Source organism: Leishmania panamensis (genome assembly GCF_000755165.1).
Source record: "Leishmania panamensis strain MHOM/PA/94/PSC-1 chromosome 8 sequence".
Lineage (NCBI taxonomy): Eukaryota > Euglenozoa > Kinetoplastea > Trypanosomatida > Trypanosomatidae > Leishmania > Leishmania panamensis.
The window spans coordinates 290936-315468 of NC_025887.1; the positions used below are offsets into that span (position 1 = coordinate 290936).

Sequence of the window (24533 nt, forward strand, 5' to 3'; positions counted from 1 at the left end):
CCCCCCCCCCCCCCCGGGCCCAAAGGCCAGGCCCTCCCCGGCCCCCCAACCGCGGCGCGTCGGCCTCCCCGCAGGCGAGGGCTGCCCGCCACCGCCAACCCCGCCCTGCGCCCGGCCCGACCGAATAACCCTGCACGTGGGGAACAGGGGAGGCAAACATCAGACCGAAGGAGGGGCAATCACGCAGTCGCAAATCCCAAGAACACGCGGCAGCACATCAACGGCAGGAGGCACCCCTGCCTCTCTCGCTCTGCGAGCCCCTTGCGGCGGATGCGCTCGCCGCGCCTGCGTAAAAGGCCTGTGGGGAATTTGCCGTCACAGGAGGGGCTGCAGTCAAGTGAAAAGGCGTGAGGGAGGCACACAAGTACACCATCCATGCCTATCGCCTCAGGAGCTGCGCCACACCTCCCCTCGACAAGCTCGCTCACTTTGGGGGGGGGGGGAAGAGAGGGGGGGCTTTATTTTTCACCTCACACCAGACCACCACATCTGCAGAGAACAGCAATAGAGAAAAAAACGAGGCGCGCGCGTGCCGACACGTAAAGGGTAACCGCTGCGGAAACTCGTGAAGGGAAAGCCTGAATGGTGTGTGCACCGCGCCACGCGTGCACGTTTTCTACGGTACTCTTGAACTACAAGAGACAGAGAGGCAGTCGCGATCGGCCAGTTGGGCGCCTACGCGGAAGCGAGTCTACCATGTTGCCTCACACACACACACACATGCACGCTACGTCTTGATGTTGCCGTGACGCACCTCCGTCTCCCTGGCGTGGTGGACACCGTCCAGCTCCGAGTGTTACGGCTGCTATGCAGACTCTAACACTACCGATGGCTTCACGTCGGTCTCGCAGTCGGCCGGTTGCTTTGACCGTGCGCATGCGACGATGTGGTCTGTACCGTCATAGCTCATGGAGGTGAGGGTGCTTTCCTGGGCCTCACCATCGAGGTCCACAGCCTCCTCACCCTCTTCGTGCCCCATGTCATCCTCGGCGTCACCGCCATGGCACGGCACGGCACGGTACGAATGCCCCTTCGAGTGGTCGGCGAAGGGTGTTCTTGCGTTGGCGACCGCCTCAAGGATCAGCGTGTTCTGGACGCTGTTATACTCGCTGTTCAGAGGATACACCTCCGCCATCGCCGGCAGCACGCGGTCCATCGAGGCCACGAGCTGCTGAAGATACTCGTGATTCAGCGTGAGGTAGCGGTGGATGATCTGGGCGGCAGCGTGGTCGTTTACCTCCATCAGCATGCTGAAGATGCTGTTGAATTTGTCGCGGCGCTTGATGTACTCCCGCCACGCCTCGTCGCGCTTTTCAGCGTACTTCTTGTGGCTCTTGTTGTCGCAGAACGGCTTTCCCTTCTTTGTGCACTGCTTCTCCACCTTCTCCACCTCGGCCTTGTACTTATTGTAGCGCTCCAGTGCTTCGGTGCGCTTGTGGCGGTACTCGCCGATGCTCTTGAGGTGCTCCGAGACAGGGAGGAGCCGGGTAATAACGTCACGGTGAATGCCGGCGTTGTACGACTGGAACGGCGGTCCCTCGTTGATGCGGCGCGCCTCGTCGGCGAAGATCTTAGCCAGGCGACGCACCTGCGAGTTGGCCTCGTCTGGCATGCGCGTGCTCGCGACGGAGGCTGCGTAGTCCGCCGCCACGATGCTGGTGTTGGGCTGGGACATGTACTGTACATCCGCTTCGGTCGGGTACGGACTCAGCTCCTCGCCCCCATTCGGGTCGGGCACTGGGTTGTTGTTGGTGAGGGTGAGCTCCGTGAAAGCCTGCCCAACAGCCTCGTACGCGCTCGCAATTTCCTTCATTGCCACCATGCCCTGCGTTACCGCGTTGTCAAAATGGTTGAGGGCGCTCTGCAAGCGCCGCACATCGTTCACGCGGCGCTCGAATTCATAGTCGCGGTAGGCCGTTAGGGTGACATTATCGGTGTCGAGGCGCTTCGTAAGGTCGGCGCGGAGCTTCTGCATTTCCGCTGAGAAGAGAAAGGTGTTGTAGGCGTGTATAGGCACGTACGGTGCTGTCTGCGCACGAGAGAGAGAGGGGGGGAGGGGGGAGGAAAAAGCTATAGCAGTCCAGGGAAGCGAGGAGAGGATGCCTTGGCGGCGAAGGAAAGGGTGGTGGAACAAGGATGTGGAGTGGAAGAAGCGTATAGGCACAGCAACAGCCAACAGCGCCCGCGAGCAGAGACGCAAACCAACACGCAGCCCACACACGCTAACGTTGACGTGGTGTACGGTAAGAGCGAAAGAAGAAGTCAAAGACGAGCGTTCAAAGAAGACACACACCCGCACACACACACACGCACCTCCCACACACAAGTCCCTTGAGGGGCGAGGGGCAAGCAAAGAGTGAAGAACGCCTGTGGAGAAGAAGCGGAATGGGGTGGGGGGTGGGGGGGAGACAGCGGCCGCACGTGGGAGAAGGTAGTTTTATGACTGCGCTGAGTCAACGGCGTCTGTAAGCGGAGTGACTGTCGATGACGAGAAGGGTACCGGGCACCTCTCAAGCCCCACACACAGGCAGAGAGGGGGGAAGGGCACAGAGAGACGCGCACACGTACACGTCAGCACGGGTATAACGTGAAGAGAAGAGAAGAAGAACGCAAGAGAGCGTGCGCACGAGGAATAGGCGATGACAGAAGTGAATGGTCAAGAGAAGGGGAGAGAGGAAACAGAAGGGAACAGCACAACTCCACTGCGTTAGAGATGCAGCCGATATCACAACCGGGCGTGAGAGGAAGGAGGTGACGCCCGGGGGGAGGGGGGTCGAGTGAAGGAGAATAAGTGAAAAAGAGTACACGAGAAGCGCACCCACGTGTGTGTGAGCGTAAAGAGCGGCAATGACGGGGAGCAGGTGAGGGAAGGTGATGTCGTCGCAAGCTGCCAAGGCACATGTGACGAGAGAGAGAGAGAGTGACCGGCAACATGCATCCGAAAGAGAATAAGAGGGAGAGGAAAGAGGTGCCGCTGCCAAGGATACATACAAGAGTCTCTGGCTCGCTTTGGTGGCGTGTTGGGTGCGTGCACACGGGCTACGGAAGCTACCCACGCCCCCCCCGCTCCTATCGCCGAGCATAACCTTACCTCCGGGAGATGGTGTAGGGTCCTTCGTTCGCAAGCGCTGACACTTACGTGCTCCCGCGCAGAGAGACACAAAGGGGATGGGCCTGGGGTTACGGAGAGCCGCCGCGCACACTACCAGGCAGAAAGAGAGAGAGAGAGAGACGAGCTCCCACGGGGCATCCCTGGCACAAACGCGCTCACGCTCCCCTCATCCAGCTGTTTCTTATCGGTGACTGTACGGGGTTAATTGTTGTCTTCTGGGTGTGAGAGCGAGAGAAAGAGACGCCTTCCTCCATCAACCCATCTTCTCTCTCCCTCTCTCTTCACCGTCATTGGAGAACGTAATCTTAGTCCTTGCGCTACCGTCAGTCGCGAGCAGTCCCCCAACTAGCCAGTCGCCCTCCAGCGCCACCTCCTCTCACTGTGTCGGTGAAATGACACCAGGGCGTTGGAGCAGGGCCATCACACCGAGGCGTACACTCAGGAAGACATGGCGGTAGATTCGCTCTCGCCCTCAAGCAAGCCAAAATAGAAGACGGGGATGGGCAAACTGAGGGAGTAGAACACACGGAAAGAGAGAGGAAGTAGAAAGGAAAGGGCGCAGGATCAGTACGCCACACTGTGCATGCGACAGCTGAGAGAAAGAGAGAGAGAGAGCACTGCGATCCCCTGCCGCCTCCCAACCCCTCTCCTCTGCCTCGCCGCCAAGCTCCCCTCTCCCCCCTCAGCGTCACCTGTGGGGGATCGCGAAAGCGCCGCCGTCTTGCGCGTCACTGCTTCTGAGAACGTTGGCGCATGCACAGGTCGCACGTGCACAGGAAGCGATATTGCTCCAGGAGGTGTCGCGAGCGCGTCTGCAGGTCGTCGCCGAAGCTGCCGAGGTCCACGTAAGAGATCGTGATTTCTTCGCCAGCGGCGATGGGGCGAGTTGCTTCAATGCCGATCCAGCCAGCCAGCGATGGAGAGTACGAGGTGGAGTGCGGCGACTCCGACGAAGTCGCGACAGCCCGGAATGCGGCAATGCGCTCGCTGGCTTTTCGACGAGCCGCCTCCTCCGTGCGCCCCTCGGGTAGCGCGCTGTGTGGAGCGCCGGTGCGTGCTGCCAGCGCCGCCGTCGCCGCCATGGCATCCGCAGAGTCATACAGCATCACAACAGCCGCATTAGGCACGCAGCTGTGGTTCAGCATGCACACCGTCTCGTGCAGCGACCACCCAGTCGTCTCCTCCGTGTTATACGGGAAGCCGATGCTGTTACAGCGTGTTCGAAGAAGAATGTCGCGGAGGTCTGTCCAAGCAATGGGGTAACGTGGAGGAAAAGGATCCCCAGTTGAGCTGCCGCGGTAACGGGGGCCGTCACTGTCGCCGCCACGGTGGATGCTGTTCATGGAAGCGTGCGCGTCGGCTTGGTTTGAAAGAGAATCACCCCCCATGTGCTTTGCCGATCCTGCCGTGGCGAGGGCAGTGGGGGTGACTTTTGGCCCCTTCCCAAACGTCGCCACAACGCGGTCACGCGCAAAGACTTCACAAAGCTGCATCGACTCCCTCGACTGCACGCTCGCGTTCGTGTCGAGTGTCGCCAGTGCACGCATCATGGCCGTGTCGCCAAGGTGCGCACGCGCACCATAGTCAAGACAGAAGCGCAGAAAGTCCGTATCGTTGCCTGGTGCGCGGATGGAGGCGGGGAGGGAGGTGTACCATGCGCACGATATCGCGTGTGCGCAGAGAAGCGGGTGAAGGGTGAGTCGCTCATCCACGACACTGATGCCCCTCTTTCCCTCTCCTCGTCGCTGCAGCACCGTGGCGGTCGTGTTGATCGCGTCAGTGCCAGCGGAGCTCATCACATCCACGCCAATGTCAAGCAGCAGCTGAACCACGCAGGGTGCGCATAGCACGAACTGGTCACAGTTTGGACAGCAGTAAGAGCGCACCGGGCTAGCGGCAGTGGCGTGAGTCGAGGAGGACGATGACGACAGTGAAGACGGCGCGCCAATGGGGGAGCGGGAGAGCGTAACGCGCTGCTGCTGATGTGGGTGGTGGTGATGCGCCTTGTGCGGCTCCGCGCACGCGCGAACGTCGGCGACAAGGCACCGGGCGCAGATGTGGCTTGCAAAAGGCGAGTACAGCACTGCGATATCCGGTGGGGCGGCGAAGATCGCGTTGCCGGGCTTCAGATCCATAGTCGCCACGACACGGCGGCCTTTGCGCTTCGCATCCGGGTGCATCTCCTGCACCGCCATGCGCGGGGCGGCACCGATGGAGACCTGCGTCGGGTGGACGTGGCAGCTCATTGGGCGATAAAATACACCAAGCACGAGATGGGGACACTGAGCGGGGTGGTGAGTGGAGGAGAGGGGGGCCTTTAGCGTGTTCCTGTCGCCTCTTCGGCCTGCTCAGTGTCGATACTCAACAGAACAAGAATTGCCCGCTTGGGTGCATCAGTATAGGGGGGGAGGGAGGGAGGGAGGGAAGGAGGGAGGGGGAGGGTGGCAGGGGAGAGCACCGGTGGTGGTGATACGCCTTTGGGAAACGTAAGCCTCATGCCCCAGCGCGCAGGCTACTGGGGCGGAAGGTAAGGCAACGGGTCCAAGACAGAGAAGATGGCAACGAGAAGGAGAAGTGTTGGTGTAACACGAAGAGCGCGATGCACACGGGAACAACTGTGAGATGCACCCCTCATTAACGTCTTCCATCCTCGCGTAGTCCTTCGGCCGCATTCGGGGGGTGGCCAGTTCGGGGGGGGAGGCTCGTTGGTTCGTTGGTTCGCTGTGTTGTTGGTTGCCTGTGCTCCTGTCGATCTCACGCTAAAAGCTCCGAAAGAAAGAGAGGAGAGGAAAGTAACAGTGCAGTGGCGGGAAGACGAACGGACAGCGCACAACACCGTTACAGCCAACACACGCCTTCCCAGTGGAGGAGAGGGGGACTGAGAAGATGCGGTACGCCCCTCCCTCCCTTTCTTCCACCGCTCTCTCCTTCTGTCTTCGTTGTCCTCGCCACTACAGGCCGCGGTGTGGCGGCGGATACGCCAGCGCAACACACCACACCACACCACACACAGAGAGACATAGAGCAAAGCGTTAAGACGCATACGTGGGCCAGCTGAGGGTAGGTTTTCTTCTCTCGTCTCAGCGTGCCCATTCTCTCCGCCATACAACACATGAAGACGAGCTCCGCCATGAGCGAAACCACACTCGGCCCCACGACTCCGCCTGCCGCGGGCCCATCGCCGGGTGCGGGGCAGCCGCAGACACGCGCGGGGCAGCAACGCGCCGACTCCCTCACCGGCGCGCCGTCCCTGCCCACCATACGAGGGGCACAGACGTGTTCGCTGCCGCACCGCGCTCCGACGCAGCGCCACCCACGACCTGGTCGGCGACACCACTGGCGATGCGCGCCGCTCCGGCCTCCCTGCGCCGTAGGTGCCTGACCCTGACACCGCCAGACGTGGCTCGGCATTGGCAGGGGTGGGGGCTGCTCGGCTCCCCCACACAAAACAGAGGGAGGGAGGGGGGGGCTAGGTGGTAGCCCGAGATACCATGCACTGAGGCGTGCGTCTCCCCCTCCTCCCTCTTCCCACTGTCGTTAGGGTGCGCAGCAACACAGACAACAAGAACGATAAAGCACCGCTCAGCATCACCGCCTCCGGAAGACAGGGGGGCAACTGCCAGAGAGAGAGGGGAAAGAGGGGAGAGATCAAAATCTGGCAACAGCAAAGGACACGCGAGCGCCAAGAGCCGCACCGCGAAGCACAGCAGCGCGGATACGCTTTTCTGCCCTTCTTTTCCCTTCTGCCTCCCCCCTCCCTCCTCTACTGGCGTCATTGCGCTCGCTGCAGAACACTCTATGAAACTCTTTCACAGCCGTAACGTCTCTCCTCCTCGACTGTCGCTCTCTCTCTCTCTCTCGTTGTGCGCCTGCAAGACACCTTTACGGGTCGCGGTTCTCTGGCTTGGCATAGGGCATCCCGAGCACGTCGAACACGTCCTGCTCCGACCGCACCTCAACACGCTTGTCCTCCAGCTCATCCTTAGGAACACCGAGCTCCTCCCCAGCATTTTTGCCGCGAATGCCGATGCGCTCGTACAGCGCACGCGCCTCTTCCGGCGTGCCGAGCTTAAAGAGGCCGTACTCGTTCAGTAAGTACCCTTTGCTGATGGCGGCCTGGCGCATGATGACGTTGAAGTTTTTGCTTCCAGTGAAGGTCAGCATCGCCGTCGGGACGCTTTTGGTCTCGATAAGGCGAATATCGACGCGACGCGCCTTGTACACCTTCGTGTTCTCACGGCCAACCTTATCACGGACAATACGGGGCGGTAGCCGGCCCATCCCCATGTACTTGAGTGGACCCTGCGCCATGGTCGCCTCCAGGTACTTGATGCTCTCGAGGAACTCGACAAAGTGCGCTAGCACGCCGGTGGCAGCGACAGGCTCGTTAAGTGGTGGAGCATCGAGTGTGCGCGACAGGATCGCGTCCACATCACCACTGAAGGGGTGGCGGCGGCGGTAGCTACCGCAGATCAGAATGGAAAAGTCCTTGCCGAGCACCTCCATGCACTTCTCGCGCAGGTAGTTCTCATGCAGCACGCTCTCTTGCATCGGAATCTTCTCGTTGATGTCGTAGAAGTACTTGATGCCGACACGTTGCTGGTCTGTCAATGACGAGATGCTGTCAGCCTTCTGCAGTAACTCATCCACGGTAAAGATGCCCTCGCGGTCGAACAGCGCCGCGGCGGCGCGAGGCCCAAAGCCGTGGACCTGCGTTAGCTCCTGGATGGCTTTGAGCTTTGGCTTCGTCTTGCTCTCCAGCTCTTCGAGCTTCCCGGTAGCCATGATCTCCTCCGCCTTCTTCAACAGCTTCGCCCCGATGCCGGAGAACGCCTTCAGGTCCTGTGGGGTGTTGAGGGGCTTGTCAAGGTTTGTCTTGAGACTTTCAATACTGCGGTGGTAGCTGCTCACCTTATACTTCTCTCCGAGAGCGTTGTTCAAATCTGCCATCTCCTGGAAGATGCGGATGATGTTCTCGCGATGATCGCGACGCAGAAATGTCCAGCGGAGCATTTTCCGTCTGCCCGTGAGGAAGAACGTGAGGGTACAGGGGGGGAGGGGGGAGGATGCACCCACACGCAGCTGGGACGAGGCGCGTCAGATCAGTGAAGAAGCAAGAGTCCGTATCCCCAAGGACCGTGGATATATCCGCGGGTCCGTGCCTCTGTGTGTGTGTATGGCTGCCTCTCTCGCTCTCTACAGTGTATTCGGTCGCTCTAGTGCAAGACGTGAACGTGTGTGTCCACGCGGTGTGTCTGCCGTGCCGTTGCGAGTCCGCGGCTTTAATGTGGGGGGGGGGGTGAAAGGGAGTTTGGCGTATACCTAAAAAGTGGCGTCGCGATGACGCGTTAGATCGCGTTTGCCTTGTCTCGAGGGCGTCGCTGTGCCACGGTTAATTTGGGGAAGGCACGCCTGTATGTATGCGGGAGTGTGTCCGTGAAGGCGGTGGGTGTAGGCAGATGTCACGCTTGACGTAAAAAGAGAAGTGTGCTCGGCGATGCCTGCGCGATGCGCGCGACGGGAGGGAGGAAGAGAGAGAGAGAGAGAGGGGGGAGGCAGAGGGAGAGGAGGAGGGTGGCTGCTTCCAAAGGTGCGTATGGGTCTGTATAGGATGTGAGGGCAGTCACATGCAGCCATCGTCGCCATCCTGGAAGCTCCACATCAACGTGCGCCAACAGCCAAAATGACAGTAGTGGCACCGTCAGAGAGGCGCTGCGCGAGATGGGTCCAAGGAAAAGAACAGAGGCGCCAGGGGGCAGCGGTAGAGTAGGCGCTAGCAGCTTCCGCTCATCCTTGCTTCCTCCACCTCTCCCTCCCTCCACAATGACGCCCCTGCCAGTGGTCAGTCACAGCGTGGCGGCGCCCCCTTGAATGGTGGGAAGGAGGGAGGGGGGGAAGGGCCCAAACACTTGCACAGCGTGCGCGCCTGCAGGCAACGCCTTGATGGCGGGACGTACGCTTGCGCCATGCGCTCCATCCTCTGCCTCGGCTTCTTGGGCGTTCTCTCTCTCCGCTACCGTCGCCTTTCATTGTGGTTGTCGTTGCGGTTGTCTCACAGAGAACACAAGCCCACCCAAAGAGCATCCAAGAAGAGGCGCGCACACCTGCACGTACGTGCGCGCCTAAATGACCCCAACAACACCCACAACCCGCGACGCACATCGTCCGCGATATTCCCCACATGTGGCGTGCGACCCACAGCGCGCACCGGCAGTATCTAAAAATAATCTCCGCTACGCGGTACACCAAAACCCAAAGGAAACAAAATGGGGGGAAATTTCATCAAGAAGACTAACGAGAGAGAGGAGGAAACGCTCCAAGGAGAGAGAGAGAGGGGGGGAGACGACGGCGCCATGCCACCCACCCATACACGCGAATAGTAGGCGCGCACATGTGAGACAACAGGCGACACAGTGAAAGAAACGTAGAAGAGGGGGGCAATGCGCCTTCTTCCCTCGTAGCAGAAGGCCTGCAAAGACAGACAGACAGAGAGAGAGAGAGACAGACAGACAGACAGAGAGAGGTACTTGAGGCATCTTGCATCATTCCTCACACGCTGCGGTCTTTTGGAGAGACGTAGTCCATGCCCAGCGCCTCGAAGATTTCACGCTCTGTAGACGCCTTCACTCGCTGCCGCTCCACAATCCTCGCCATCTCGCGCAGCTCGGCAAGCTCCTGCTTCGTCTTCTCCCTCCCCTTCCCCTTGACCTTCTTGGCCGCGGCCGTCACCTTTGCCGACGCGCCGTCTGCGTTGCTGCCAGCACCGCTCCCGGCAGCAGTCGAAGCATCAGCGGGCACCGCAGACGGATCGCTGGTGAGTTCATCCTCGCCGCCTTTGATGGCAGAGAGGTCAAAGCGGGCGAGACGGGTAACCATATCATGGAAGGTCATGTTCGGGTTCCTCTGCAGAACGCCGTACTGCTGCATCTGCCTGCGTGTTGGCTTGCGGAAGAGGCCGTACTCGTTGAGGATGCAGTGCTTCTTAATGGCCTCACTACGCATAATGACGTTAAAGTTTTTGCTCCCGGTGAAGTACAGCATCGCGGCCGGAAAGCCGTCCGAGTCCACGTAGCGGACATCAAGACGGCGGGCGCGGAACTTGGGCCGCGCTGTATTCTTTGCCTTCGCTGCCTTTCCCTTGCCGGTAGCAGCTGCTGCAGACGTATTCTCCATCGCGCGCAAGCGGCACAGCCCCATAAACTTCGTCGGCCCCTGTGCCAGCGTGGCCTCGATGTACTTGTCCGCCTTGAGCCCAGCGAGAAACGCGCCAAGCACCTCCGACGGTGGTAACAGCAGACGACCACCGCTGCTACTGTCACCGCTGCTTCCCTCCGCCGCGCTGCGCTTGTGCGTGATGAGCACATCGATATCCCCAGCAGATTCAACTTGACGCCGGTAGCTGCCACATACGACGAGCTCGTAGTCCTTGCCAAGGTACTTGCGCATGCGCAGCTTCATGAATGCCTCGTGTAGGCGGCCCTCGTCGTGTGGGATGCGGTGGCACATATCTTCGTAGTAGACAAGCCCGAGCCGCTGCGCGTCGTTCAGGTGGAACTTGGACTTGTCAGAGCAGGCCACCAGATTTGACGGCTTGCCGCTGTCCTTGTTGTTCATGTCAAGCTCTCCTGCCTTGATGGCGTAGTCGCGAAGCTGCGCGACGGTGCTGATGTCGTGCTTCTTAAAGTAGTCAATGGCGGTGCGTGGGCCAACGCCGTGCACCTGCGTGAGCTCGCGGATGGCGCGAATGATTGGCTTTGCCTCCTGCCGATGCAGTTCCTCCAAGCCACCTGTCACGAGGATCTCGATTACTTTCTCCCGCAGCTTCGTCCCCAGACCTGGAATGAGGTTATCAGGGGAAAGGACGAGACTGCGCTTCGCCCGGTTCCGCTCCACCTCCTCAGCGCGCCTCTTCTGAGCCGCCGAGTCGTCCTTGTAGAGCGCCTCAACCGCCGCCTTCTTCTCCGGGTCGTCCTCTGGCAGCGGCAGCAGGTTCGGCGGCAGCAGCTGAAACACCTTGTCGCCACGCTTTAAATGCTCTACCGTGCGCCCGTACGACTGCGACTTAAAGCGCTCGCCAAGGGCGCTGTTGATCTGGGCAAGTTGCTCAAAGAGCTGCACGACGCGCTCACGGTAGTCGGGGAAGAACAGCGTGTCCTTCGAGTTCGCACCTTTGCCAGCCTTGCCACTGCTACCGTTACCGCTGCTGCTGCTGCCACCAGCACAATTCCCCGATCCGCCAGTGCTACCGCTGCTGCTGCTGCCCTTGGCGCCTGAAGTTACCTTCAAGTCTCCCGCACCATATAACTTCGGCTTCTGCGATGCACGGCTGGGGACGAGGGCAGCGAGAGAGTGGGGTATCGACGTCGTATCAGCAACGGCGCCGTCGTCTGTCTGCAGTGCTAGCGAGAACTCGTCATTGACGACCTCCGGCCTTGACGCCAACTCCACCGCGGTTGCCATTGCCGCCGCCACATCTGCCTCTGCCTCGGCGTCACGAACAGCATCTTCGACCTCAGCAGCCTTGGCCGGTTCCGCCACGGGTGCACCAGACGCTGCTGCCGCTATGGCAGTCGTGCCCGCGCCATGCCTCTTCGCCGCCGACCCACCAAGCTTGCCACCCCTTTTAGTGGTACGGCTCTTCGGCTTGACTCCACCTGCAGCGGGTGCCTCGCCGCCCCGCGCCGGCTTTTCCGGTAGCAACTCAGCTGCCGTTAGTGACAGCACAGCCGCTTCAACCAAAGCTGACTTCTTTCCTCGCTTCAAGCGTCGGCGCGAGGACGGCGACGAAGAAGGTGCGGACGACGTAGGTGCCGCTGCTTCGGCTGCTGCCACCTCGTCATCCTTCGCCGCAGCTGAGGTTGCCGTAGTGCTTGCCTCGTCGGCTGTTGATGTGGTGGTGGATGGGAGGGTTTGTGGGGACAACTTGAGCCCTCGCTGCAGCTGCCAGCGACGGCGAATGATCTGTGCAGCCAGACGTTTTTTTGCGGCGAGAGAGGAGAGTCCCTTCGCGGCCTCAACGGCTGCCACGTCGACAGTGGCGAAGAGCTTCTTGAAGGAGTCCACCGACGCAGACGAGACAGTGGCTGCAGACGGCGGTGTCGTTGCCGTCTCCCCATCCTCCACTGCCGCCGTCGCGGCGGGTCCGGCAGCGGCAGTGGCGGTGTCGCCGCTGCCATCCGTGACGGCAGCAGAGACACGATGCCTCCCTTTCATCCGATTGCCTCGAGGCCGCCTATTGCCCCTGGACGCGCAAGAGGTGGCAGTGGTCCCGACGGCCTCTGCTGAAAGCTCGACATCGGCTCCCGTCTTCGACTCCGACGACCCCAGCTCCGCGGTGAAAGCAGCTGGTGCCTTCGTATCCACCGTCGTGAAGCTGGTGGTGGTGGTCTTGCTCGCAGGCTGGGGAGGCGTTGCCGTGGTGAGAAGCGAGAAGGACGCCAACGTCGCTCCTCCTGCTGTCGCTCCGCCGGTCACTGGCGCTTGCTCTGCGGCGCCCCTCACGCCCTCGGCGGCCGATTTGGCCACGGCAGCAGCGATGGCGCCTTTTCCTACAGCCCCGATGTCAGCTGTCGGTGATGTAGCACGCAGGCGCTTGCCACTGCGGGTGCGCGAGCTGGATCGCTGCCGTCGGCCACTTTGACGGGCACTGCCGTCCTCGCTCGTGTGATTTCGGTCACCATCTACGTCAGCAGCGCGACTGACCTCGTCATTGCCCTGAAGGGCTTCTGTGCCCTTCGCACTCACCGGCTCCCCGACAGATTTCTGCCTCCCCTGTCGACCTATACGTCGCCTGCTGCTGCTGCTGCTGCTACGGCTGCTCACGCCTCCTTCAACTGCGTCGGCGTCGGGTGTAACGGCACGACAAGTGGCGTCCACATGTTGCGGAGGCAGAGGCGGTGCTGCGGCACTTACCGACTCCGCGACGGGCGTGCCGCCCTTCCCTTCACCCACGTCTGCTGTCACGGAAGGGGCACGATTAGGGCCGACAGTGGCAGACGGCACCACTGCGACGCTGGTAGTCTTCACCTCATTCGTCTCCACGTCGCCAGTTGAGGCAGCAGGGGCGGCTCCAGGCTCCCTGCGTCTCAAGCGCCTTTTCGTTAGGCCTCGCGACGGCTTTACGGGCGAGACCGCAGCGGCCATTGCAATGGCCTCCGCTGACACCTCTGCCAATGGTGCCGCAACGGCAGGGCTAGAGGCGGCAGCAGGAGCAGCAACAGCGAGAGATTCCACAGTCGCCTCTGTCGCCGCCTCCACCGCTGTGCGGCCTCCGTTGGCGCCCCGCTGTGGTTTGCGGCCTCTCCCTTTGCGACGAGGCGCGGCCATCTCGGCGGCATCGGTAGCCGCCACGGATGCCGCGAGCGCCGGCTCAGCAGCATCGGCCTCGCCAGCTGACGGAGGGCACGCCATAGGTTTCTCAGCCGATGTGCCAAGCCCGTTGAGGTATGCGGCAGTAGTGACCGCCGGTGACTCGGCCTCGGCTGCGACGTCGCCTAATGTGCGCGCGCATGCGCCCCTAGCCGCCAAGCCGCTGCTCTTGACTGCCCGTTGGCTGAGCGGCTCGCTGGATACCTTTGATGGGTTGACCAACACAGTCGTCGACACAACAGGATCGATGGCGACAGCGCAGGTGCCACTCTTAGCATCCCCGAGCTGCACATCGGGGGGCAGCGTGACCCCTGCCGTCGCCGAGACACGGCCGCGCTTGCGATGAGCGCCACGTCGATGACGCAGCTTCGTCCCTGTTGACAAAGCGGCCACAGCAGCAACAGCAGAAGCGGCGGTAGCAGCTGCATCAGCTGATGCGCTCGTTGTGCTCGAAACGCCGCGCCGCTGCGCTGTCAGCGACGCCGTTACCGCTGACGAAGCAGACTGGATCGCGAGGGTCTCCGACAGATGCCCTCCAGCGCGCAACCATGTCGAACACCACCGCGACGGCCCGTGAGCGAGACGCTGGCTGTCGGCACATGACAAGGATGCCGCAACAAGAACGGCGGCCACTACGGAGAGGGGGTTAGCAAGGCGGCAGCGGAGGCTGCACCCTGTTCGCGGCACAGCCGAGCTGATAAAAAAGCGCATTCGCTTTTCACAGCTATTGTGCTCGCCTTGGGATAGGAAGGAGGCGCGCGCGTGTGAACCGTGGTGGCTCTTGACCTGCTGGCGTATGGGGTGTGGCTGTGCCGCTGGGTACGTGTGTGTGTGTGTGGGAGGGGGGGAGTCGTTCGTAGGCCTACGTGATGGTGAGCAGCACCGCCACTCCTCCACAAGAGCCCCTTTTGATTCGCCTCTTTGGCTGCTTCACTTCTTGCTTCGTGCGGGGCGTGAGTGTACGCAGACATTCAGGCACGTGCGACGTGCTTCGGACGTGGGACGACCTCGACTTTGGGGGGGAAGGGGGAGAGGGGAGAGGGGAGACGGGGGCGCAGATGCGCTCGGTTCAGCTCCGGGGCAGAACGTACGAGCACACGTGGCGGCGGCAGCTGAAAGAGAGAGAGCGTGGCGAACGCAGGGCTTGGCAGCGCATACGTGTGGGTGCTTGGACGGAAGCAGCACCAGTGATTCAGCCGCGTACGCGCTTTACAGCCTTGTCACACACACACCGAGAACGTGGCTGTGCGGCGGTTGTCGGCACAAGAAGTTTCAAAGAGGTACGGCGACTGCGCACCTTTCCCTTTCTCTCCAACTTCTTCTATGGACTTGTGGTTCCGCCTCACACACACGCACACTGCGCGCTACCATTCACTACTCACGGTGATGTGCTGAGGGTTGGGGCTGGGGATGATGGCCAGTGGCTGTGGCACGCCTGTGATTCTGTCCGTGTGCTGCTGTCGTGCGTGCCTCGGACGCGAAACGGGTTAATGTGGTCGTAGGCGCGCGTTCGAATAAAGAGCTTAACGGAGACGGAAGGAAGGAGGGAAGGAAGCTGAAGAGAAGTAAAAACTGCGTCAACGCAGCTGAATCAGGCACGCACGCGCGAGTGAGAAAGCAGGATGATGATGATGATGAGGGGGGAGGTAAGGAGGGGCGGCGATGAAAAATCCTCTTAGTCTATGCACGAGTGTAAATTACCTTCTGCTTCTATAAGGGAATAGGTGCCTCGGTGTGTAGAGCGGGCTCGGGTATTGGGTGGAGAAGGAGCAAAGGGGGAAGCGCGTGTGCGCGTGAAGAGGGAGAAACAGGGCTCGCGCCTCCACCTGTCTCTGTTTCTTCTGGGTGTGGGTGCGGCGATGGGGGGGGTGATGGACAACAACAACAGCAAAACGAGGAGAGAAGTCGGGCAGAAGCACAGACGCGAGAAAGTGACGGTGAAGAAATCGGACGTGTGTAGGTGTGTGGGTGTCCATGCGCCGCTCTCTCTCTCTCTCTCTCAGCACGCTCGACTCAGGCCGAACACTGCACTACCGTGTGTTGGGCCCGCAGCAGACTTCCTCACGGCTCTTTTCGACTTATGCCCGGGCCTCTGTGGAGGGGAAGGGGGAAGTGTGTGTAGTGCCAGTGTGCACGTGCGTCTGTTTCCTGAATTGTCTTATGCGGCGACTAGTGCCTCCTCCGTTGCTCGCCTGCGTTGGCCACACACCTCACGTCTTTTCCCTGCAGATGTGGTGCGTGAGAGCGCGGGAGAAGGAGGCGAGAGCATCAGCGAGGGGAGGGGAGGGGAGGGGAGGGGAGGGGAAGAAATGATGAACGGAAGACAGAAGAGAGGGAGAGACGTCGAAGGGGTGAGCAAGAAGAGGGCGGATCGAGGGGAGCAGAAGTAGTGGAGAGGCACACGCGCAGCGGAATACAAAACACAACCAGTGAGACCAGAAGGGAAGACGTACACCACACACACACACACACGCTGGCGTAGGATATAGGCACACGTGGCCTGTGCGATGGCAGGACGACCTGATCAGTCATCATCTCCTCTCCTTGTTCTATCCCCTTATCTCCACAAGTGTCTATGCATGCCGCGTAGGGCGATGGGGAAATATGGGCGAAGGAAGGAGATTGGGGGGGAGGGGAAGAGGAGGAGGAAAACGCCATCGCTCTCTCTCTCTCCCTCTCGCTCACTCGGTCGTCCCTCTCCCCCCGTCATCTCAGCCTTATCAGTTGTCCTTTGCTGGGCAGGAACCGAGCGGCATTCTACAACCTCACACGCCCCTCCACCTCCCCACAGACAACCCCTCGTGCAGATCGGGAAGAGCTCATCGCATGTCTTACTCGCATTAGGAAAAAGCACAGCTGACGCGTATCAGCGCCGCACTCTCCGCTGCAATCGCTCCTCCGCAGAGCGTTGTTTGCTTTTCGCTTGTTATGTGGGCTCGCCGTGAGCCGCGGCCTGCTTACTCACCTTACTCTTGTTGCCGTCACTGCCCACTTGCTCACATGCAATCGTCGTTGGCGGGGTAGCGCACGGCTGCTGCGGCTGCTACTTCGGTGGACAACCACCACCGCTGCCTTCGCCGCCGCTTCGAATCCGCTGAGTCGTGCCGATGCCCCACGAGTCGTACTCCTCCAGCAATCGCACGAGTGTCGGCGTAAGTCGCGACACAAGACCGCGCTGCATGTCGCTGAAAGAGACGGACATGAGATCAAAGGCGAAGGACATGTTGGCGTACAGCGATACAGCTGCGTCGGCAGCGTCAGCAGGTGGCGGCGGCAGTGGCGGCCCCGAGTCCTCCGTCTGCTCAGCGCCCCGATCACCTTTGGTGTGGCCGCCATCCTCTCGCGGAGCCGTTGATGAAGCCTTTCCTGTGGACCTCTGTTGCTCGCCGGAGTCACTTGACCTTGGCGCATTATCCCCCCCTACGCCATCATCGACAAGGTTTGCAGGGTGCTCTGCCCCCGCACCAGTCACCGCCGATGTCGCCGGTACTGCGGCGAAGGCTCGCGTACGGCGTTGACAAACGAGGCTCGTCGACCGTCCGCCCAGCAGCTCCTTCGACAAGCCCGGCAGCTTTGGGTAGCGCTGAGAGAAGTGGTTCAAGACGATGTATTCCGCCTGCACCGCGGCGCCGATGCGGAGTGCCTCGGGAAGAGTCGAATGCTTCTTGCGAACCGCCTCGTCTTCGAATCCGGGGCCAAACGTCGCCTCGTGCACGAGGATGAACACAGGCGAAGACGGAGAGGATGGCGGCGTCGACGACGACGGCAGCAGCGAAGTTGGCAGTCGCGCTAGCGCTGCCCTTTGAAGTCTACCAACGGTGCCGCTTCCGTGCAGCTTCGCCTCGAGGACCACCCCCTCCTCCTCCTCGAAAGCCCTGCCTGAGTCAGCTTTGCCAGTCACGAGACCACCTCCATCAGTGAGCTCGAAGGAGCCAGAGCATCTGGGCAGCGAATTCCGCGTTGATGCGGCAAAGGCCCAACTTTGCTCTACCAAGAAGGACGACGGGCGTGTGTCGCCTGAGAAGAGCAGCACACGAGAGCTATCAGGGATGCATGAGAACAGCTCTGCGCTGCGCTGTCGTCCAGTCGCAGCCTCAGCCGCGTCTGGATTGGCCGCGCAGGTGGCACCGCCATCCGACGCCTCACTGCACACACCGCGCTGGCGCTTCGCTTCCGTCACCGGGGAGCAGAAAGGAAATCGCAAGAGCAGCGCATGTGCATTGGCGGGGTGGTCTACGGTGATCACCTCCGCATCCCACCAGACATTGTCCCTCCCCAACGCTGCCGCCGCTGCCGTTGCCGCAGCGGCATCGCCATCACCGTCAACACGGCGCGCGGCCGTCATAGAGGTGGCAGCCAGCGGTTCAGCGGAAGATAAGAGGGGCAAGTCGGAGAGAGGTTGCCGCTGGTGATCCCGGATGCCGACTGCGATGGCTCGGTTCCACGCAGCGAGGTGCGCTTGCAGCAGTCGCATCGGCACGACATGCTGCTGCTCTGGTTGGTAGTCGGAGGAGTGGAGAGTGGGACGATGACGATGAGGACAGCGATGCGTGAATGATGCGGCACGACCGGGGTCCACATCACCACCATCGACGGAGTCACGCTCGGGCTCCGTACCATCCGCACTGTCACGAGTGCTGTTGTCAGCCACGGGGGCCACGGCGTGAGGCTTTTGCTGGCGCCCGTGCGGCGCAGCACCGCCTTCCTCCCTCGCCAAAACACCCGACAGCACCCCCTTGCTGTGAAGGGCACTAGCCGGTGGCGGCATCAGATCAAAGACGCATTCTTCATGAAGCCATGTCCTGTAGGGTGCCGTGCCGCCCCAGGTGTCCATCATGAACGCGTAGACCTCTGTCGGGCACACGACGAGTAGCTTTGGAACCGACGGCAAGGCGGATTGGCCGCGCTGGAGGTATTGATGGCGCAGCGTGAGGAGGGACATGAGGCCGAGGTGGTGGTCTGCGTGAGCATGGGATATGAAGACGAGTATAATGTCCAGCACAAACTCTCCAAGACGTTTGTCTGCATCATCCTCCATCTCCGTGAAACCCGCTGCGGAGGCTGTGTGGAGAGAGAGAGCGTTGCTCCCTGCGTCCTCCCCGTGGTCGCCGGCACCTTTACACCGGTCCCTGCCGCTCTCCTGATGGCCGCCAAGTGCACAGTGCAGCGGTGAAGTGGACAAGGAGCAGCAAGGTGAGCGATGACTGCATGCGCCGCCGCCACGGAGATGCCCACAGAGAGAGGCGAGCTGCCCGGTACTCCCCTCGCCGAAGTCCAGGATTACCACCCCACGTCGAAGCTGCTGAAACCCCAATGACATCGGTGTTGATGGCAGGCGTGGTGGCACCGCCGGCTGCGAGCCATCGATGCGAGCTGCGGCAGGGGCATGCGAGCGTGCGGAAGAGTTAGTCGAGTGAACGTCAAGCAAGACATCATCTCCACCCCACGGGCAAGCCGCCTCACCCGCAGGGGGCCTGGCACGCGTCGCCGACGGCGTATCCTCTGCCACCACCGACGCAGTTTCCGAGGCATTGACGCGGTCATCCTCGTGGAACAGGCGCTTAGCAGGGCAGCCCCTTCCTGGAAAGCAGTAAGAGGGAAGGTGCAGCTCGAGGAAGGTGCCGCTCACGTTGCGGTACTTGCTGGGGACAGCAGACCCGGTGCCAAGAAACCCCAGTGCGCCACCGCCAATGCCGCTAGTTCCGGTGCTGGCCATATCCACAGCCTGCTGCAAGGCTTCGAAGCTGTCGTCCCTGTTCATGTGTCTTTCAGTCGACGTCGAGGCCGCCACGGATGCGCTTCCAGTCCTCGTTGCAGCAGCAGAGTTTGTTTTCAGTGAGCGCAGAAATGTGGCGGAGAGAAGGGCCAGCGCGGAGGCCGGTGTGGGGTACGGCAGCAACGACGCAACGCCATCCACAACAGCAACGTGGCGCGGTGGTGCTGAGGGAGGCCGAGTGCGAGCTGCTGCTGATGGTGGTAGTGGTGGTGTTAGTTCTCTTGGCTTTGCGGCAGTTGCAGTCGAAGCGGAAGCACTAGCACGCGCTCTGCAGGCCGTTGCTGACGGGGTATCAGGGCTCGAGCTCGTCTGCCGCTCGCGCTTGCGGGGAGTCGGCAGGGGACGGGAAGAAGAAGTAACACCAGCAGTAGCGTGGCCTGAAGAAGCGTTAACAGCAGATGGTACCAGCCGCAGCGACCCTGCCAGCTCTGTCCGCTGCTGTACTTGGATAGTCTTCTTCTTTTCAGCGCCTTGATTTCTGCAAAACAGTTGCACCGCTGCCTCAGGGACGCACCGCAGCTTCAGTGAGTAGGGCCAGTACACTACGCTGTCGTCTGCAGAGGTGATGCTCAAGTCCGATGCGCTTGTCTTTGCGCGCTGCGTGCGCACTGCGCCACCGCTGTCGGAAGCCTCCGCCGAGCTAGTCGACTCTCCCGCTACGCCGCTACGGGCGGTGCCATTCTCAGAGACGTGGTCAGCGCCACCAGTTCTTTTCGCCAGCGCTGTCGCTCCCACGATAGGAAAGAGCGAAGGTGCAAGATGGTGTAGATGATAACGGTGGACAAGCGCCGTCGGGAAAGCTGTGAAGTGCCGCTGCACGTAGCTGGTAAACAGGTGCCATGTCGTGCGCCGTGGCAGTCGTGCCGCTGGAGGGCACCCGTGCAGCAGCTGCGGCGAGTGTCTCCGGTGCGCTTCCCCGGTCGGTTTAGAGCTGCTCTCGCACTCCCCTTCCTCGCCCATCCCCGCGTCATCATCAGCATCTTCGGCCATGTCGTGAAGAGTGAAGGACAGCGACGGGGTCAGCGAAAGCTGCACTGCTGGCAGAGATCGAGAAGACTTCTGCCGTGACGACAAGAGTGCGTCTGTAGGCACGACCGCGTCACTGCCCCTCTCGGCCTTCTCCGCGACCGCCTCCTCCTCGCGGTGACCCTCTGAGCGGCAGACGTGTCGATGTTGATGAAGGGGGTCGTGCTGACCAGCAACATCAGAAAATATGTACGCGTTGTAGGCAGCGTAGACGCTGGGTGCGCCAGCTTCGTGGCGTGACGAGCAGGGCAGCGCGCTCGGACGGCAGCGATGCTCAAACTCAGCAAAGTACGACGTCGGCTGCACGTGAACAACGTGCCGCACGGCGAGCTGACGCGGTCGTCGACTCCAGCGTGGCTTTTGGGAATGGGGTGGCGCTGCCGTCACCCCCTCGCCCACTTCCTCCTCCTCTTCGTAGTAATACGCGAGGTGCGGAAAATGCTCGCGCAGCAGTCGCTGAAGTACCCCACCGCCGTGCTCACCTACCGCAGTGTTGCGGCAGGCGTCGTCGTTCTCGGCAGCCTCCTCGCACGCAGCAGCAGAGCCCTTCTCAGGCAAGCCCACACTCTCACGGAAGGAGCTGCCTAACAGTCGCGTAAGTGCCTCTCGCACATCCTCTGGCCGATCGCCATCCAGCACGAGCGAGATATATGCATGCTTCGTTGCCGCGGTGGGCCGCATCACCTGATGTGGGTACACCCAGCGCTGAGTTGGGGTCGGCGATTGGCCGCTGACGTGCCCACGGGAAGCGCTAGCATTCTGCGAGGGCGGCATTGGTCCGACTGACCTGTCCACCGCGTCCACCACCATGTCTGCCTCAACGCACATCCCTAGCTTGAGCTGGCCGTACTTGGGGCCCGAGCGGACACCCAGGGCGCACGCCTTGGCGGCGTCAAAGCTCGACCCCGGCGCCACGATGATCGCGTAGCCAAAGACCACATCATGACTCGTTGGGGCCGTGAAGGACACCGTTGACGCTGACGCACCCGCGACTGTCCTTTCGTTTCGTCCCTCTGTGAGCACTGAGGAATGCAAATGACGCCACTGCTCCCCTTCGGTCATCGTGGGCGGAGACGCCGGCTGTGACAGGCTGAGCATCACATCACTCGCGGCGGCGGCGGCCGTGGCGCTCGCCTTCTCGCCATTTCTATGGCCACCCGATACGCGAAACGCCACAAGAAGACTCTGCGAGCTGAGGGGTAGTGTTGCATGAACAAACGGTGACGCGTCCGCCAGTGGGCCACCCTCTCGTGAGCCGTGCAACATCGTTGGCTCACCCACGGTTTCCACAAAGTACAGCTGGTTGTTCCCGGCAGTCGCCGTCATGCTTGCGAGGGTGTCACCGTGGCTGCAGCCCACCGCTTCATCGGTCGCCTTTCTCACGACTCCGTGGAGCTGCCGGAAAATCATAGGTCGGTACTGGAAGTAGTGGAAGCGTAGCGCCGTCAAGAAGCCACGCAGACCAGTCGACGGTAGTGGCGGGGATTGCTGGGCTCCTGCTGCAGCTACCGTTGATCTTCCTGTTGATGAAGTCGCAACTGAGTCGCAAGCACACGAAAAGGTGCAAACATGCGCATGGGTATGCGCACTGGTGTTGTGGGGCTTGCTGCCACCATCGCCGTTGCGTACACTGGCCGGCGTGAGGTCATCAATACAAGCGAGCTGCTGTGGGCCGTCTAGGGCCACGCTTGGGCCGAAGAACGTGGCATGCCGTACGCCGGCATCGTTGATAGTAAAGAGCATGCCAGGCAGTCCCATCACAGCCGACGCCGCGCCGACAGGCCCCTCTAACATCGTCGCATGTGCGGAATCGGCGACGGAGTCCGCTGATGCGCTCCTGTGCTGCTCATCCTCTGCGGAACCGGCGATAGTGGCGGAAGTGGAAGGAGATGCACTGGCCCCTGTGCTGCTCCACCGCGTGAAGAAGAAGCCTCGCACCTTCTTGAGCTTGATGTTCGCCTCCGAGCTAAACCGCTGTGTGCCCTCTGGACAGTTGAAGAAGATGTAGCCCTCACCGCCACTTAAGCCGGCGTCTCCCGTCACGTGCGGCGCTGACGCCGCTGCTACCGCTGATGGTGATACGGATGGCGATGGTGACCGTGGATGCAGGAGTGTGGAGGGGTGGAGTAAACCAGCTCGCGGCCACGTTGGTCGCTTCGCCGCGAGGTACGAGGAGTAGTTCCGCAACGGGGACACCGCAGACTCGGCTGCCTCCTTCGTCGGGGAGGGCTGGTGAAGCGTGTCGTGGGCACGTGCACGCACTGATAGCTCAAGCGTAGGCGCGGAAATACTAACTTCAGCGCCCGACTGTAACATATATTCGGCATCAACAGCGCCGATGTGTCTTGAAGCCTGTGGTGGCACCACCCCGGTAGACGAACTCGACCCCGTTGAGCAGGTGAAGGTGGACTCACGCAGCGCAGGATGATCGAGCGGGCCGTAGTAGCAGCACCCACCGTACCCGTTAGGCGTGTCAGAGCCCAGCAACTGGATGTAGCGTGACATGCGCCTGTTGGGTAGGTGGGAGGGGGAGGGGGGGAGCGGGTGATACTCGTCGTAGGGGCGGTGCCTCCCAATAGAGAGAGAAAAGGCTAAGGAAAGGACAGGAAGTTGTGTAAGGGCAGCGGCGGCCAACGAGCGACCCAACAGGCGCAGCCTCTGTCTCTGTCTGAGTAAGTGTAGGCGTGTCGGTACTGGGCTGCCCAACTACACACCACAACTCTCTACTTTCCCCGCACGCGAAGAGGAAAAAAAAGTAGGCGAGGTAGGGGGAAAGTAGAACGGAAACCAAAACGTAAAGCGGAAGATGACCGACCAGAGGGAGGGAGAGAGAGGGGGGAAAGCGACCAAGTGCGCAGGTGAAGCGTATCCAAGAGCATCGGTGAGCCGTCGCTGGCGAGGAAGCAGATGGGCGGGCCAACGTGATGGCGCTGCACCCCACACTTCACTCGCCCACCATACAAAGAGAGAGAGAGACAGGCGCACGTAGTCGTCACGCTGTCTTTCTCCCCCTCTTCTCCCACCCACCCCGCCCCCGCTTCCCCCCCCTCTCCGGCGTACCACGTCCCCTTCGGCCAACACACACACACACACGCTCCAGAGAAGCACTACCCCCTCCACAGTCCCTGCACCATGGCGGGGTGTGGCGCGACAAAGGGAGTTGAATAAGCACAAGTTCCAGGAGCAAGCGTCCCCCATGCGACCACCACTCTGCAGCATCGCTCCCTTCCGGAGAAGTACCTCGTCGGTTGCCACGGCATTTGTTTTTTTCCTCGCCGTCTTCCGTGAGCTACTCGGAGCGCAGTCCAACACAGTCACAATCATCGCCACACTCGTTAACGCGCGGACAGCGATATCGCAGAACGAATCGCGCCGCAAGAGCTACGACACACAGGCGCAGGCACGCACATGAACGATAGAGAGAGAAAAGAGCGCGAACGCTTCGAAAAGCTGCCAAAGCAGAACAGCCCACCGCCATCGAAGCCTAGGGCAACACTCCTCTCACGCATCACTACGCATCAGGCAGAGGGATGGATGATAAGGAGCGCAGATTGCCGTCGTGAGAGGGAGAGGCAAACCGTTGACGCTACAACGCACGAAAAGAAGTAGCACTGCCGCTGCCTTCTCGCATTGCTACTTCTTTTCCTCACTCGCCGAGTCGCCACTTTCACCAGTACCCACCGAAGATGTCGAGGACAGAGCAGCAGCAGCATCCGCTGCCGCACCAGTCGCCTTGCCGTCGCCAGCCGTCTTCGCCATCTTCTCGTCTAAAGCCTCACCCAGCAACGCCTCCGCGTTCATTGTCACCCATGACGGCAACATCAGCTCCGCACCAACCATCAGCCGCGGCAGCAACATCATCCTCAACCCCAGTGTAAACAGACGAAAGGAGGCCTCCTGTGGAATGCGTGGGACTTCGCGAGTGAGCATGATAAGCGCCTGCGCCTGCCGGTCCCATGTGGGGTAGTACGACCGCGATGCCCCGCTACGGTAGAAGTCTCGGCGAGCCGACCAGAACGCTTGCTCATCGCCATGCACCACCTCAGCATCGATGAGCCGCGGGCACTGTGCCGCATCGTTCTTGTAAGCCGCAAAGTACGTTGGCGTGTAGTCGACCGCGACGGCCGAGCGCACCTGATGTGTACGGCCGCCGCGGCGGGTGAGGTAGTCGCGCTGGATGATGCGGAGACGTGGGGAGACGAGGCGGCTGACCTTCGCCACAGCAGTGGCTGCGGCAGCTCGAGAGGACAT

At 61.3% G+C, this 24533-nt stretch overlaps 6 protein-coding genes across 6 annotated transcripts, besides 1 other annotated feature; all 6 read right to left on the reverse strand.

The window, feature by feature from the left end:
* Positions 1-805: 805 nt before the first annotated feature.
* Positions 806-1975, reverse strand: LPMP_080730 (hypothetical protein; the record flags this gene model as incomplete). Its single annotated transcript, XM_010705901.1, has 1 exon — positions 806-1975. The coding sequence occupies one exon, from the start codon at positions 1973-1975 to the stop codon at positions 806-808; it is 1170 nt and encodes a 389-aa protein (XP_010704203.1).
* A 1865-nt stretch (positions 1976-3840) lies between these two features.
* LPMP_080740 (hypothetical protein) lies at positions 3841-5358 on the reverse strand (the record flags this gene model as incomplete). Its single annotated transcript, XM_010705902.1, has 1 exon — positions 3841-5358. One exon carries the CDS (start codon positions 5356-5358, stop codon positions 3841-3843), a length of 1518 nt encoding a protein of 505 aa, XP_010704204.1.
* An 823-nt stretch (positions 5359-6181) lies between these two features.
* Positions 6182-6616: a repeat region.
* A 378-nt stretch (positions 6617-6994) lies between these two features.
* LPMP_080750 (mitochondrial DNA polymerase beta) lies at positions 6995-8125 on the reverse strand (the record flags this gene model as incomplete). The annotated part of the gene is made up of 1 exon (XM_010705903.1): positions 6995-8125. One exon carries the CDS (start codon positions 8123-8125, stop codon positions 6995-6997), a length of 1131 nt encoding a protein of 376 aa, XP_010704205.1.
* A 1536-nt stretch (positions 8126-9661) lies between these two features.
* LPMP_080760 (mitochondrial DNA polymerase beta-PAK, putative) lies at positions 9662-14191 on the reverse strand (the record flags this gene model as incomplete). Its single annotated transcript, XM_010705904.1, has 1 exon — positions 9662-14191. The coding sequence occupies one exon, from the start codon at positions 14189-14191 to the stop codon at positions 9662-9664; it is 4530 nt and encodes a 1509-aa protein (XP_010704206.1).
* Positions 14192-16523: 2332 nt separating this feature from the next.
* LPMP_080770 (hypothetical protein) lies at positions 16524-22787 on the reverse strand (the record flags this gene model as incomplete). Its single annotated transcript, XM_010705905.1, has 1 exon — positions 16524-22787. The coding sequence occupies one exon, from the start codon at positions 22785-22787 to the stop codon at positions 16524-16526; it is 6264 nt and encodes a 2087-aa protein (XP_010704207.1).
* A 1128-nt stretch (positions 22788-23915) lies between these two features.
* On the reverse strand, positions 23916-24533 carry LPMP_080780 (hypothetical protein; the record flags this gene model as incomplete). Its single annotated transcript, XM_010705906.1, has 1 exon — positions 23916-24533. One exon carries the CDS (start codon positions 24531-24533, stop codon positions 23916-23918), a length of 618 nt encoding a protein of 205 aa, XP_010704208.1.